This window comes from Pleuronectes platessa, chromosome 22 (assembly GCF_947347685.1).
Source record: "Pleuronectes platessa chromosome 22, fPlePla1.1, whole genome shotgun sequence".
In the NCBI taxonomy this organism is placed as follows: Eukaryota; Metazoa; Chordata; class Actinopteri; order Pleuronectiformes; family Pleuronectidae; genus Pleuronectes; species Pleuronectes platessa.
In genome coordinates, this window is record NC_070647.1 from 15630996 (window position 1) to 15646721 (window position 15726).

At 44.8% G+C, this 15726-nt stretch overlaps 3 protein-coding genes across 3 annotated transcripts; 1 reads left to right on the forward strand and 2 right to left on the reverse strand.

The window, feature by feature from the left end:
• Window positions 1-101: 101 nt before the first annotated feature.
• On the forward strand, window positions 102-3967 carry LOC128428873 (fructose-2,6-bisphosphatase TIGAR B). Its single transcript, XM_053415143.1, has 6 exons — window positions 102-185; window positions 455-492; window positions 882-1003; window positions 2225-2302; window positions 2409-2519; window positions 3034-3967. Exons 1-6 carry the CDS (start codon window positions 154-156, stop codon window positions 3466-3468), a joined length of 816 nt encoding a protein of 271 aa, XP_053271118.1. The 5' UTR covers window positions 102-153; the 3' UTR covers window positions 3469-3967.
• A 1864-nt stretch (window positions 3968-5831) lies between these two features.
• On the reverse strand, window positions 5832-7171 carry fgf23 (fibroblast growth factor 23). The gene is made up of 3 exons (XM_053415144.1): window positions 6937-7171; window positions 6734-6837; window positions 5832-6308 (listed from the first exon to the last, which is right to left on the reverse strand). Exons 1-3 carry the CDS (start codon window positions 7169-7171, stop codon window positions 5832-5834), a joined length of 816 nt encoding a protein of 271 aa, XP_053271119.1.
• Window positions 7172-11479: 4308 nt separating this feature from the next.
• LOC128428881 (fibroblast growth factor 6-like) lies at window positions 11480-14670 on the reverse strand. The gene is made up of 3 exons (XM_053415150.1): window positions 14328-14670; window positions 13714-13817; window positions 11480-11656 (listed from the first exon to the last, which is right to left on the reverse strand). The coding sequence occupies exons 1-3, from the start codon at window positions 14668-14670 to the stop codon at window positions 11480-11482; spliced, it is 624 nt and encodes a 207-aa protein (XP_053271125.1).
• Between the last annotated feature and the right edge of the window lie 1056 nt (window positions 14671-15726).

Here is a 15726-nt window from a genome sequence, read left to right on the forward strand (position 1 = left end):
ACTAGGAATAATAACGTCATAAAGTTATAAAAATTGCCTCACTCTGTCTGTAGCGATAGGGGGCGGTAATGAGCCGATTCCTCGTTTGCCATCCCGAGATAGCAGGAAAGAAGAAGAAGCAGGCGCAGAAGCAGGAAGTGACAGGAGGAGAAGATGTTGACGTTCAGTTTAACCCTCGTGAGACAGTAAGTGACCATTCACAGATTCAATTCCACTCTCATATCCTCAGAGAACGTGAGCACGGTGGAACTGGTTCGTCTCCGTGTGTCTCACACCAGTGAGCCGGCTACTGGCGCAGCATGGCGGCTGGACGTGTTTGTAGTTCACTGGGGCTCAGTCCCCATCACTCAGCTTCTTGTGTTTAAAACTACACAACACGAGCGTTGTGTTGTCACTGAGTAAAAAAGACTGTTGTGTGTGTTTGAGCTGATTGAGTGACGTTGTGTTCCCGCAGTGGGGAAACGACGTACAACAGAGACAAGCTGCTGCAAGGTACGTGACCCCAAGAGGTTGGAATTCAACATGGATCCACCTGCACAGCCCAACTTCAACTACCAGTCTCCACTTGTTAGAATATCCTCTCACGTTACACTGGACTGGACTGGTCCGCTACTCAGGGAGGAAAGTAACTAAGTACAGTTACACAAGTACGGGTCGACTACAACAACAATAACGACATATAACTTTTTAATAAACTCCCTAACCCTCTCTTAACAAAGTGCTCAACAAGATGAGAGCTGACTAAAAGGACATAATAGAAATAAAACACAAAGAAAAGCAAAATGACAACAAAATAGGTGTAAATCAACAAGCAACAACTTTAAAAGAGACACAAAATTGTTTGTCTCGTGGCTGCAAAACATTTTTCCCTGTCCCCTCAGGTCAGGGCGTGGACACGTCCCTGTCAGAGACGGGTTCGCTGCAGGGAGACGCAGCTGGAAGATACCTCAGAGACATCGCCTTCAACAACGTGTTCGCCAGCAACTTACAACGGGCTGTGCAGGTGAGACAGACACACACAGCTGGGCTACAACAGGAAAACACACAAACTACATATTATTTACTTTACAGCCTGTTAATCCAGAGCCTGATTCTTATTCCTCTTTTGCTATAGAGCTGCATTCCTGAGTGAAAAACTCATCAGGGTTAACATTGGGCGACATTCTCCTTCTATACCACGATCGCTCATACTGTTGTGGAGGTTTTAGTTGTTTTAATGTTTTTATTTTAAAGATAATCTAATTATTTTTTGATCTCAGTGGGGAAAATTTTACATATTTCAGCTTCCCAGGAACAGAATCAATTCAGGGGACAGAAGAATAAATCAAAATGAAACTGAACTATAAAAGAACAGTTTGACACGGAAAACACAAACTACAGTATTTCAATGAATCCTCGAGTGATGTGCTCAAACATTGATTTTCAGATTTGTTATTCTACTCTTCATAAGGGTTCTGATCTTATTTCTTATCCTGCTGACAAACAAACAGACTAAAAATAGTTTGCTGTAATGAGTCACGGCTAAATTCCTTTTCTAATCGTGCTTGATTCAATAAGACTTCCGACTCATCAGATTTACTTCAGCGTGTCATGCATTGTTGATGGAACTTCTCGTGGGGGTTGATATCAAATTTTCCAGAGAATAAAAGTCTTTGTGCAACAGTCTTACGTCAGTGACCTTTTCAGTAAAGTAATTCCAGACCTGGCTCATATCCTGCGGACAGACTGCACGCACATTTTCCTATTTTAATGAAGAATGATAAATCTTCACCAGCTCCTGTGTGATAAAACGGTGATATTAACAGAACAGGTTAGAAGCACTGTCATCAGTTATTGAAAGATTCCACTGACAGAGATTGAGGTAACTGAACCCACAACCTCTTAATTTGAAGGTTCTCAACCCTCCGCAGTGCCACAGTCAGAGTTTCAAATACCCCCACTTGTCTGTAAATGTGTGTGTTAAATCTTAAATAGGAGCTAATGCTGAGGTTTTCCCATCAGGGACAAATCTTCCAGTGAAACCAGTAACATGTCCCCAGTAGTTTTCGCCTGATGCAGGAGAAAAGCAGGATGACTTCCCGATATGAAATAGTTGTGTGAACATTCATGCGTCTGTGGGTTTTGATTCACCGGTGCTCACCATGTATTACCGATAATTCTCAAGTGTTTCGGCAGATGAAGACGTCTTGACTCATTGATCTTCAGATCTCATTTCCTCCATCAGACGGCTGAACTCATCCTGAGGAGCAACACTCACTGTTCTGGCATGGAGATGGTCCTGGAGCCGTTACTCAGAGAGAGGGTGAGACTCGTGGGCTCCATACAACGTGGACGTGTCACAGATTAACACCTTTATCCCCACAGTGGTTTTTGTTTTGAGGCTCTGATCCGTGGTTTTGTCGTCGCAGGGTTTCGGTGTCGCTGAAGGACGACCCAAAGAGCATCTGAAGAACATGGCCAACGCCGCCGGCCAGTCGTGTCGAGATTACACGCCGCCGGGAGGAGAGACTTTAGGACAGGTGAGTCAATCCTTTAGATGCTGATCCACTCACAGTGTGGAAGTTGAAAACGCACCAAGAACCTCAAGGTCAGAAGAGTGTTGTTTGCACAACAGCGCCCTTCAGTGTTCAATCTGAGACATTGCATTTAAAAGTTTGCCGACTGATATCAGCAGCAAGACTCAGTGGAGTAGACTTTTGTATTTCTGTTGAATAACAATCATTTATCGTCAATATGTCCATAAGCATAAAAAAACAGGTTTTTGTTTTTAGACGAGACATAATTTATGTAAATGTTTTAAAATCACCAGCAGCAAATCTTCACTGAAAAACCATCAAGTTATGAGCAGTTTTGCTTGAAAAGGGAGAATTAGGGAACAATTTTAATATACAGTTTGTAGAACGATAAAAAAAAATATGAGGCAAAACTTCAGCTAAAAGAAAACAAACATGACCTCCTGCCATTTGCTGATGGCGGACGCAGAGTCAGTTGTGGAATCCTTCTGATCTCTGGGTGATGTCCTCCTGCTTCCAGGTGAGACTGCGATTCAAAAAATTCCTCAAAGGCCTTTTCAAGCAAATGTTGGAGGAACACGGCGCGTCTGGGTCGGACACCTCTGATGGAGCATTATCCGGCGGAGACGCCCCAAAGGATGTGGCAGCTGCCGCCCCGGACGTCCCCTCGGTCGGTGCGGCTGACGACGGCCTGCAGGGCCTCGCGGTCCACGCTCTGGTGGTGAGCCACGGTGCCTACATCCGCGTGGCCATCGGGCACCTTGTGGAGGACTTGAAATGCTCCCTACCTGCTGGGGTGAAGATGTCCCACTTGATCGCACCCTGTCCGAACACCGGCATCGGCCGCTTTATCTTCACTCTGAGCCCGTCCGAGTCCGGCCCGGTGCTCTCTGCCGCTCGCTGTGTGTTCACCAACAGAACGGACCACCTGGCAGAGCTCACAGCCGCTGAGTAGTGAGTAGAGGTTCTGTGTGTGTGTGTGCAGCATCTGTGCACGTGATGTTCAACATGTAAAGAAACAAACGCTAAAGGGAAATAAGAGACCTCAAGAGTTACCACTGGTGACCCGAACAAGAATAAACAGGGTAAATGGTGTTTTACTCAGTAATCTATATGTTTTACTGTGGATCAGTAATATAAATACCTGTATTATCAAACATGTGATCCTTCCAACTGTAGGCCAGTAAAGACTCGAGTGTCAGTCTCCATATTTAATGTTCTATTACCTCTTTTATTGCCAAAGTCTATTTAATGTTTTAGTGAACACTGATGAGTCTCCTGTGCAGCTGCTCATTTTTACTTTTACGTGCAATATAAGATGACAACACTAAATCTTTGTTTGAGTTTTTTATGCACATATCTGAAAACGCTGTGAAACAAATTATTATTTATGTCTATGTGGGCGGATACTTCATACTCATAGGTGTCTCTGAACACCTATATATATTATACTTCATATTTGTTCATATAAAAGGGGAAATATTGCACTTTTAACTCAAAGGCATTTACTTGACTGATTTAATCGAATAGATTCTACAAACAAATATAAACAAAAATAGAAATATTAAACAGATAATAATTTGGCAAAGATTCCCAGGATAAGGTTATACATTTATTTGGTAAAAACTGAAGTCTTGTCTCAGCTGTTTTAGTTTTTTATCTGTGACTAGACTATTACTTGGCCTGGAGCTGTATAAGTTCTGGAATCGTCACCACAGCAGCGGAAATGTCGAGCTATTCCCTCGGAGGTTAATGGACGACAACGACCAATTAAGCCGTCGGTCAAAGCTGAAATCGCGGCGCAGCTCATGTGCCCGTTTGCTAATGAAGCTAAGTGAGGTGTGAAGAGTGCAGGAACCTCGGCTCCTGAGCGGAACTCCACAGAAACTGGGTCGATTGTTAAACCTGCTCCCATATTCATGACTTCCGTTTGCATAGTACATGTTGTCCCCGGGAAATGACGCAGCACACAAAGCACCAAACGTTTAAAGATCCACACGAAAGAAAGACGCAAATCTGACACACAACATTTCCTTTATGAGTTTATTTTGTCCCAAATTCAAGCAACGCTCCATCCACAACTCCTGCTCATACATTCAAAGACAAACCATGTTTTCTTACAGTATATGTACATTGTAAAGGAAAAAGCATCCATATAAATACCATAAATAACACTAAAGGAATGGTTTTAAATAAATAAATACTCGTTGGGACTGGGGCTCATGTTGCTGGTGGTGCCCGGCACCCGTAAAATCATAGAGTTCAGATTTGAATTCAAGATCACTGCTCCGTAAAGGTTGCTTACCCTGTTTTCATATTACTTCAAGTCAAGAATTATAGGTTGTATTATTGGTGGCAAAATTTAAAAAACACAATTGCAGAAACAGATAATGTAAGTGATTGCAGTGATATCGGTTTTTGTTTTTAGGTTCAACATCTTACAATAAACTTCAGATCATCTTTATCCAACTCAGCAAATGTGGGACTTTGAAAAACAAGCCAAACCTCATCGTAACTCTACTAATGCACATTCTGAAGTAAACGCAGGCTGTTATGTAAAATCACGCCTGCCTTGTTTCACATCAGTAGACCGGGCCTTCCGTCCCCCAGAGGGAGGCTGAAGTCAGGCTTCTGTCTGTCGGGGGGTTAATTTCACTTTGAAATGTGGGTTTCTCAGACCAGCTGCAAAAACCATGATGAGAAGAGACCACACATAAAAAAAACTAAACAAGTTGTTATTATATATTTAGGTTCTTTTTTTGTCCTGCTTTTCCAAAGATTGCTGAAACTATATCTCCATGCAAGAGAGTGACAATTCATTATAACTAGTGGGAATTGATTCGACTCATTTTTCTTGGCACAGCTACGATATCTACTCGAACTAAATCTGATTTCATATCCTCCATTTATCTCCAGAACCTACTTGGGAATGTACGGAATATTGGTCAGTGATCAGTGAAATCCACGTTAAAGACATTTCTCTTAAAGGACTTTGAGGAATAAATGTAACCTGTGATCTCAGAGCAGATGTTAAAGAAGTGATTAGAGTAGAAAATGGATTTGAGAGACAATGTGAGTCTAGTGTAATAATTTCTACTCTCAGTGAAACTAACTGCTTCTGTGGATGATTGATAGTTGAACGGTTTTTATGAGAAAGAGTCTGAAAAAGAAAGAAATGCTCTTCTTTCCTCTGTTTTCCTTAAAGTTAAGTCTGTGTTTGTATATTGTTTGTATCATATGTTTATGAACTACAAAGCTACATGTAAGTTATGGTAAATTGGGCGCCCACACTGCCACTAAGCTGGGTCACAAGTGAAGTCACCCCATGGTGCCGGTGCTCCGGGGGCTCGCGGGGTTGGACGAGTGCACGTTCCAAGGGTCGTGGGTGGATGGATCCATCGGCGTCTCCCGGGACACGTTGCGCCCGTCGTCCCCGGCTTCCCCGGCGTCCCCGGCCTCGATCTCCACCTCTACTTCCACCTCCACCTCGGCGTCGTCCTCCGGCACGGCCCGGGAGTCGGAGCCCACCTCGCTCTGACCCATGTAAACGTTGTGCGGGTCGGAGGGATCCACCAGCTGGTTCCTCTTCTCCCGGTGCAGCAGGAGGCGCTCCAGCGACACCGTGTTCTTCTTGGGCAGGAAGAGGGAGGTCGGGGGCAGGTTCTGACCCGCAGCGTACACCTGCCGGGAGCCCTCCAGGTTGAAGAGGATGCCTGTCCGGATCGAGTAGTACACGTCCCGGTTGTTCTCCAGAAGCTTGTGGTTGAAGAGACAGTCGTCTTTCAGGCAGGTGGGCTGAGGAGGAGGAGGAGAGAGGAAGAACATTAAACTGAGGTATTCCATTTTTATTCTTTGAAGAATAATCAAGTGAAACCATTTTGGGAAATGGATTGTAGTAAAACAATGACAAATGTGGTGCATACAAGTACCAAATGTGGTTTGAAACCATGCGTAAAAGCGCGCACTTGTGCCAAATATGGACACAAAAAAGTTCAGAAGATCATCAATTAACAAGTCGTTGATCTGAGTTATCTAATATTATTCAAAATAATGAATTTTAGACATGCCATTGCTGCATTATGTTCGTGCGTAAAAGAAAACCCATATTCAAAGTAATGTTTCAAGGATGCGTAAAACCTCACACGTGTGCCAAGTTAGAGGAAACCGACAAATACAAGTTTAGCGAGGAAATCGACAGAATTATTTGAAAAGCAACTTACAGAGCTGAAGGGGTTTCCATCCAAATCCATGCACAGGTACCGGCTGCTTTTGATGCCGAAGATGGCGATGCGCTCCCTCGTTTCAGCTTTCAGTAAAAGCACACCTGCACAGGAGAGAGAGAGAGAGATAGAGGATGTTAACAACAGACCTTCACTGCAACAAGTAAACTGAAAACAACAAGATGTGTGCATGGAGCCCTTACTGTACGAGCTCCTGAGGGTCGTTTTGCGCACTGTGCCATCCAATCTGATCTCCAAGTAGAAGTTGTTGAGATCCGTGGATGTCTGCAGGTGGATGTATCTCCTTGGGTTCCCCCAGTTGGATCCAACCAGCGGGGACGGATTCGGGACTGCGTCCCCGAGAGGAAATCCCTGGAAGACTGCGAGTAGGAGCGCTAGCAGGGTGTCCCTCATCCCCAGTCTCTTGTTGACGTCCATCCTGGAGCAAAACCGGCGCTTTCCACTGAGAGCTGCTGCTGCTGCTGCTGCTGGGAGTTTTTCGGATGCTGTGTTGTCTCAGAGTTTGGAGACAGTTCCTATTTAAAGCCCCCCGAGTGCCACTCCTGCTCACATCCTTTGCGTAAAAAACAAAAAAAGAAGCTCGCCCCCAAAGCAGATGTGCGGGTTTGCTGCAGCGGAAGGGCACTTCCACCTCTGTCTGTTTATCCCGGTACTCTGGTCACACAACAGGAGGCTTATTTTAGGTGGCACGTCTCGACTGGTCCACCTTAAACCTTAGACCAAATACTCTAAAGTCCGGTTATTTTTTAATTAGGCAATTCAAAAATAAAGAGGAATATTAACCTATAAAAACTACCTGTTAATCAAATCAAGGTCATTTTATGTGTTTAAAAGCTCAACTGATTTTTGCAGTTTGTGCAAATTCAGACTTTTACTAAGGAAGTTAATCGTCACATCAAACTTTAGTTTCACTACGAGCTGAACGTGGAGCCACAGTCTGGAGTTTGTCTGCTTTTACGCACCTGCCCAACTCCACATCCCCGCTCTTCACCGGCAGAGGGAGCCACTCTCTCACTGAATGTAGTTTTCACTTACTTCCTGGAAAGTTACAGTGAGTCAGGCTGAGAGTTGGATGCTGGAGTTAAAAATCACATTTAACTGTGAACCTTATAAAAAAACGACATTTCAACAGCTTCTCTTGAAAATGAAAAGCAGTTTCCAGTTGTAGGAAAACAAGTTAATTGAGTGCAATTACATATTTTCACATTTGCTGTAGTGGTGGAAAGTAACTGAGTACATTTATACATTAGTTTGGAGACAGTTCCTATTTCCTAATTACATTAATGCACTAAAGTACACGTACTTCCTGCTATACTCAAGTATTTCTACTCTGTGATTTGTTATACTTTTACTCTGATTAGAGGGAAATATTGTTTTAGCAATCTAATAATGTCGGCTACAGTAATATGACTCGCATATTTCTGCACAAGCACCCTAACCTTTCTGTCTTTTCTAACAGTTTCTTGATGGACAGGAGTATTTTCATGCTGTAATTACACTTAACCAGCAACCATTTAAAAAATCAAACCTTTATTGGTATCTCAGGAATACAGTAGACTGCTGTGCACAGCACATACGTACAAAAATAAAAGGAAAAAACTTTAATATCCTTACTTAGCATTGTCTGTTTTCAGAAACAAGTGACAGGAGGTTGTTTCTTCATCATTTACAGTCATTAGCAAACCAAAACTAAGGCAGGAGGTGAGGTATATGAGAGCAGAGATGAGAGGAATAGAGTGGAGGCTCACTACTTTCAGAGCAGGAATTCAAAATAAAAAATAAAAACACATGAAGCACACAGCCCTAATCAAGCTCGGGGCCCAGACATGCTTATAGGACATTAAACATCATTTAAAAAAAATTATTCCTCGTCTTGAATGAAGTTAAATTTGATTAAAGCGATGGAAAGAAAACATCAATCTGGATAAGATTCCTTTTGGTCAAAGCTGAAAGGTGAAGCTATTTCTTTATTTAGACACGACCCATCACTCGTTTAGGATCCAGCTCTGAGATGTGTGAGAAAACCCACTCTCCACGTGAGATTATAATCGAGATGTGGTTAATAAGGTGCTACGAGAGACGTCAGACACGTTGACAGTGATGTGGATAGCGAGTGCCACCATTGACTTCCACAGCAACAAGTCTTTTCAGTTCAACTTCCTCAGCATCGTGGTCTCAGCACTCGCGACTGGAAAGAGGAGATGTATCAGTGGGACGAATACTGTCATGAGTGTGTCTGTGCGTCGCAGACAACAGTAGAGCAGCGGGTGATACTGGTTCAGGAGGTGATGGGAGATGTCGGGGTCGGTACTCAGCAGCAGCAGCAGCAGAGGGCTCGTCCTGAGGATGGCCAGGGAGAGCCCTGCAGGACTGGAGTTGCAGCAGCAGAGGTGAGGCTGTGCACAACTCTGCCTGCTCCTCGCACACTGCATTAACTCTGCAGATGTCCCCTCCCCAGAAATATCCCAATGCAAGTACTTGGAAATGGGAGGGTGGGGGACGGGTGGGTGGGTGGGGGGGGGGGGGGAGCATGTCGTGGAGCTGCATTTTAAAGAGGTGGGGCTCATAAAGTCAGAGGGAGGAGCAGGACTGGTTCAGAGATATTCAAGCAGGGAACTGTAAGAGCCATGTTTTTCCACCTGTCCAATAGAAACCCACCTCTTCAATCATTTCTAATCTGTTTAAGCATAAAATAAAGTTAGTTTATGCACTCAGTGTCTCTGTTTCACGGAAACAGTCCGACCCATATAGCTGAGCACCCCGGCTGGCCAAGGCTGGTCCGTGACTCTGACCTTGAACTAAAACAGGCTGAAAGGAGAGGAGGAAGCTCCTGGGTTACAGCAGGAATCCAAAGGTCCCTGCCTGCAGCGGGTGAGCGCCGCGGCGAGGGGGGAAGAGCAGAGGTGGGTGGTGGATGGTGCTCGGGGGGGCAATGGAGCTCCAAAGGTGGTGGTGGCGGTGGGTAGGGGGGGCTGCCTGTCATTCCTGCAGGGGGGTCTGACGAACAACAAACACAGCAGCCGCCTCCCCTCGCATACGTCTTTCCTGGATTTAAACGGCCCTGCTTCCTCTTTCGACACATGAACGGATGGAGGCAGATGGTGGAGCAGCCCACCAGTGTTAAAAGTAAACAGCTGCAGAAACTTCAAGGGAACATGCACACGTTAAGATTCTCAGAAGTGACGCAAAGTCACATAACAAGTTTGAAACGGGTCCACGTGCCGACAGCGAGTCTGCAAAGCGAGGTACAGCGTCAGCTTTGGAAAACGAGCTGATCACATGTGCACCTCCACGATTTGTACGTGAAGAAGATGCTGTGATCTACCATCTTTCCGATGCAAGTGTTTCCAACTGCTAAAATGTGACGCATCCTCCAGGGAGCAGCCACTCCACCGACTGCACTGTCCTTGAGTCCTTTCGGGGCCACGTGCTTGGCTCATCTGTAATTGCATTAATAACTATCTGCCTCCAGCTCCCGACACCTCGCCGCCACTGCAGTGCTGCTGCAGAGCACAGACACGAGGAGGGCACACGGCCCCGGGGCGCGCACACATACTCCCACCGAACACACAACCGCAACGTGAAGGAAAGAAACCGATTCTCACCAAAAAAAAGAAAAATGGAGGCACCATCATCGACGGCTCATGTGCAACCTGGACTCTTTCTCTTTGCCTCGTTCGGGCGACTGCAACAAAGCAGCGTTAAAAAGCTCCTGATTTCTTCTTCTTTACATTTGCAGCTATTTACATTTTTTCATTGGTTTCACGGACGGACAGAGGACATCGTTTTCAAACAGCGGCTGAAGCATCCCACTCTGCTGTGGGAGCTCCGTCCGGGACAATGTGCGGACACGTCTCTCTACAGTGTGCTCCATCCGCTCGCCTGATTCCTGTGCAGATGCAAGGCCCGGTCCAAAGTAAAAAACGTTCTCCATGCTCAGATAGATATGTATTCCAACCCTGTGTATTTGCTGGCGAAGCCACCCAGTCAAACTCGTGGCCTGGCGCCAGCCGCCATGGCCGACCACTCTCTGGTCTCCGCCACAGATTGTATATTACTTAATCGATCTAATTACAGAAAAGAAAATAAACCAGATAGTCAACCCCCCCCGCCCCCGCCACCCCCCCCAACCCTCCCCTCCTGAGGCCCTCTCCGGAGCGTCAGCCCTATTTCTGACTCCAGCGGGTGTCTCTTACATGCAAGCTGAAGGGGGCCACAAGTGGGAACACCAAGGCACCTTTTAAAATCGTGCAGCAAAGGTAGTGCATTTAAGTTTTCCCCCGCTGGCTTCAAGCACTCAGAGGTTCGATCGAAACGATGAAACGTAGCAGATATTCGGGCGGAAGTCCATGCATCCCTTTAAATGTATAGTGACGTGGTTCTTTGAGGTAATAAAACGTGTTCATTTCACTCTTTAAAAGCTCAGGATGTCGCTCATCCTCCATCTCAAAAAAGGAAGTGACACATAGTTCAGTTACAGCAAGCACCAAGGTAAAGTGAGACCGGCCCGAGGCTCCGCCCCGCCCCCGGCCGTAAAAACAATAAGCAGCACAGTATGGCATACATATACAAAGATAGCTATCCAAATATACATATATATATAAACAGAATAAATATTTGTGTTTTCTTACGCAGTCCATTGGTGTGTATATCGTGACTATGCATTTCTGTTTTACCTGGAAGAACATCCACATGTGCAAATTACAGAGTTATTGCCAGTTTCTCTCATAGCCGCGGGAGGAAGTGTGTGACGGTCGAGGCGGTGGTGGCCCTGTTGCCCCTCTTCACGCGGCCATGCTTGCTGAGGGCCACGTAGAAGCCCTTGTAAACGAAAGACTCGTAGGCGTTGTAGTTGTTGGGCAGCAGAGTCTCCTTGAACTTGCACTCGTCCACGAAGACTCTCTGGAAAGACAAAAAAGAGAGTCCCATCCCCCCCCCGAACAATCAGACAAATGGACAAATGAGAGGAGTCAATAAATCTCCCGACAGACGCGGGACGGACATCGCGTCATCGTGCACGTCGTCTGCGCACGTGACCTTTACTGTGGCAAACAGACGGTTATAGAAGGCTTTGAGGGAAACTGGAGGAGGAGGCATGTTGTTGCAAAACCCTTGAAAAGCAGATACTCGTCTCAGCGCTGTTAACGCTCGACTCGTAAAATCACCCTGAATAACCTCAAATATGAATTTATAGGACAAACGCACATAGATAGGCAGGTAGTCAATGCTAAGTCAGATTAGATTTACATTATGCTTAAAGTTATTAATGTTAAAGGGACAATAGCATGTTACGAAAGGTTTATGAAAAGTAGATATGTGTTAACATCAAAATATACCTTTGCTTTCAAAAGTAAACATACAGAATCATATACTTCGCTGGATATATCCAAACATTACTTTGCATCTGGTAAAAAGGAGGCTAATTGTAGTTATATACTGCTAAGTAGTTTATTATATAGTAATACATAATTTATTAGTTGGTTATAGTAAGTAATAACATATTGATCTGGAAAATGAACTGAACATCGGATAAGTACGAAGTAAAAAGGGAAATTTGCCTCTAAAATATGGTACAGTACAAGTAAATGGGAGTATAAACTGGAGTTACTCAAATTCAAGCACCTCAACATTTCAAAAATACTTGTGATACATTATCTCTAATAAGAATATATTTATCAATTGAACAGAAGAAGCATAGAAACATCATTTGAGTTTGAGTCTTCAGTTTGGTATTCGGTGCGAGGTAATAGGAAAAGTATGGAGGTAAAATTTTATTCATATTCATATTTTAGAAGCATTTCCTCTTTGCTTTAGTTTCTTCAACAACAAGTTAAATATTTGTCTCTTTTAATGACACTGAAAGGATCATTACAAATTCAGCAGGGCAGCTTTTAACCCTTCATCTTAAGGTCAGGTATTTTATAACATTCAGACAGTTTTTTGAAAATCAGGTTTTACTTTTTTTAAAGTTCCTGATAAACCCACTGAAAACGTATATAGACGACATGTGCTGTCGTTTGTTGGAGCTAGGATCAGACTCTAATGTTGACTGTTGACTACATGTTGCAGGCGTGGTGTTGACTGCAGAGCAAAGTTCATCATCTGCTTCGATGAACATTATGAGGAATAAATCACATATTAAGATTTACAGACTCCAGTGGCTGGGAAGTAATAAAGAATTGATCTTTATTCAACTACCGTACATAAGTACAACGTTTAGGCACTTTTACTTTGAGTATTTCCATTTTATGCTACTTTATATTACTGTTTTACTACATCTACGAGAGAAATACTCCATTATTGATGGCAATATTTACTTGTTACTACAATATAGTTACTAGCCATAGCAATAGTTACTTGTTACTGTGGTATATTTGTTAGCTATAGGGATAGTAGCCAATTACTACAGTATAGTTATTAGCTGTACCAACAGTTGCTACAGTATAGTTACTAGCATTTCCAATAGTTTCTAGAGTATAGTTACTAGCTATTGCTTAGTTCTTGTTACTACACTACAGTTAATAGCTATAGCGATAGTTAGTAGTTACTACAGTAACTATAGAAGCTATTTAGCTCTGTCTCCACCAGCAGCAGTAACCATAGTATATTATATTTCAATAGGCTTTGTGCTATATGGACCATTTACCTAAGTTACTTAGATTACTTTTGTTGGTAGCACTTTTACTTAAATTTAAATGTGTGGCCTGTACTTGTAACGGGGTAATGGATTACTTGTTCAGTGTGGCACTGACATGGAGAAGAAGATGTTGGCGCTGATTCATCCTCTAATTGGGACTCCGTGTGAAACCCCCCATCATCAGGAAATATTAATAACACAACAGTGCTCATAAACCCGAGGATGCAGCGGCCACATGAACTCGTCTTACACTCAGCAGTGTGTGTGCGCATGTGTGCATGAGAGTGAGTGTGTGTGTGTGTAGAGTTGCGTACACACGTACCGTTCCGTATAACCTTCCTCTGCTGTTCATTGCGACAAACAGCTGACTCCTCACTCCGAACATGCTGATGACTCCTCGGTCCACGGTGGAGATTTCTATCAGACCTGAAGAAAACAGGAGGTTATGAGGGAAACACACACACGCACACACACAGACACACACACACACTGACGCACACGCACAGCAGAGATAGAGTCGCACACTGCGCCGGTGGTACTGGCCTCTGCAGCAGTGATGGGTGTAACCTTGCAGGTGCACTGCGCCGGGATGATGTGCACCATCAGCCCTGATCCATGCGTTTTAGACATCACGGAGCTCCCTCTCTATGTGCATGACTGTGTGTGAGTGTGTGTGTGCAAGTGTTTGTGTGCGTGCATGTGCGTGCGTCCTGCTGCAGGGTAAAAATAAGCGTGCGTCTGAACTGCTTCCAGGGCATTCATGTCATGTTTTTGGTTTGGGAGGATGTTTCTCTCTGCACGCATGTGAGGCTCGGGACTTTTTGCTTTCGGAAACTTCCACACCTCTTATATTACATATCATGCAGGGGCAGAAACTTTTACGCTCCCTGCTGCGCATTGGTTTCCTCCATCCGTGCTTTCCGGGATGCAACTCACTGTATTGGTTCTCACTGTGCACACCGCTTATCCTGCCGTCCGGGAGCACCTGCAGGTGAAACCCAATGCCCACGTTGCAGTAGAGCCGCCGCACTCTCTTGATGCCCTGCAAATAGTCACTCTCCCAGTTGAGCTCCGATTTCCCCCCGGCTATACCCAGGTAGGAGCGAGAGAAGAGCGTCTCCCACTTCTTCTCCAGCAAAGTGGCGTTAGTCCTGCTGGGAATCGGGTACGACGAGGCGATCCCGCAGAGAGAAGTCCACAGAACAAGAAGCGCCGGCAGCGTCCAGTGCGCCCTGGCCCCGCTGGACATGCTGGAGTGGCACCTTTGCGCAATGGCCATCCGGTTCACCTTCGGGGCACGTGGTCAAAGTTACCTGCCCTAGAAACGCAACTCTTCTTATTTCCTGTCCTTTGGCATGGTGGTGGCGGTGCTGAAGGCGTGTTGTGGGATGGAGGCAGACCGAGGCCCCATAGCCCGGGATGTGAGCAGGAGGAGAGGGACTGAGCGCGTCGGAGCTTGAATTGGTGCCGGTGACGATGATCATCTTTCGCCGCTCCGCGCCTCTCTACAGGCAAACGCTGGCTGTGGAGGAGGGGGGACACCACTCACCGCAAAACCAGCTCACCTTGCCCCCGACTCCCACATCCTACCATGACATCACTGTGACTTCACCGCTGCGCACCCCCATCAGAGGCAGGGGATGGGAGGAGGAGGAGAGAGAGGACCCCGGCAGCAGCAGCAGCAGTTCTGACTGGAATGATGGGGAGTGCTGCACCTTCACATCGGTGTCAGGAGAAGCTGCGCACAATGAGGAGACAGGTTTCCTGTGGTAGATTTCAAAATAAAACCCTCATCCTGGGGAGTCCCTGCGTCACCGCATCTCCACAAACCTCTGAACTCAATGAGATAAAGTGTCAAGTTGAGGAAAATCTGAACGACATATGTCAGTTCAAAGCAATAGTCAACATGAAATGGTTCCACTGGTTTGAAAATAACCTTGTTCATATTTTAAGGCCTAGCCATAAATAACATCCATTGCAACTCGGAATATCTCCAGTCCATCCATTTAGGATAATCAATAAACCAGCAATATATTATAGTTAATAGTTCAGATAAATAAACACTGACAAACTATGACCTTGTCTTAACTAAATAATTAACACATGTCTAGATTGTATTGGCGAGAATATCAAAATACTTACAGCAAAGAAGAAACTTAACCATATTTAAATTCAACAACACAAAATCTCAACCAAAATCCATGGATCTGTACCGAGAAGTAATGAAATTGTTCTTATCACCTTCCAATAAACTTTAGATTTATGTTTTTTCCACTGATCACTGGCACATACAAGTGAATCCTAACGTTTAGCTAAAGTTCAGATTAATAAATTA

Bases quoted from the DNA above. Each gene is read 5' to 3' on its own strand.
- LOC128428873 (XM_053415143.1), top strand. From the start codon at position 154: ATGTTGACGTTCAGTTTAACCCTCGTGAGACA. The intron at 2,303-2,408 runs GTGAGACTCGTG...TTGTCGTCGCAG, and splicing joins AGCCGTTACTCAGAGAGAGG to GGTTTCGGTGTCGCTGAAGG. The intron at 2,520-3,033 runs GTGAGTCAATCC...TCCTGCTTCCAG, and splicing joins GAGGAGAGACTTTAGGACAG to GTGAGACTGCGATTCAAAAA.
- fgf23 (XM_053415144.1), bottom strand. From the start codon at position 7,171: ATGGACGTCAACAAGAGACTGGGGATGAGGGACACCCTGCTAGCGCTC. The intron at 6,838-6,936 runs GTAAGGGCTCCA...TCTCCTGTGCAG, and splicing joins GACCCTCAGGAGCTCGTACA to GTGTGCTTTTACTGAAAGCT. The intron at 6,309-6,733 runs GTAAGTTGCTTT...CCTCCTCCTCAG, and splicing joins ATGGAAACCCCTTCAGCTCT to CCCACCTGCCTGAAAGACGA.
- LOC128428881 (XM_053415150.1), bottom strand. From the start codon at position 14,670: ATGGCCATTGCGCAAAGGTGCCACTCCAGCATGTCCAGCGGGGCCAGG. The intron at 13,818-14,327 runs GTGAGTTGCATC...TGTTTTCTTCAG, and splicing joins GCACAGTGAGAACCAATACA to GTCTGATAGAAATCTCCACC. The intron at 11,657-13,713 runs GTACGTGTGTAC...TTGTCTTTCCAG, and splicing joins GAGGAAGGTTATACGGAACG to AGAGTCTTCGTGGACGAGTG.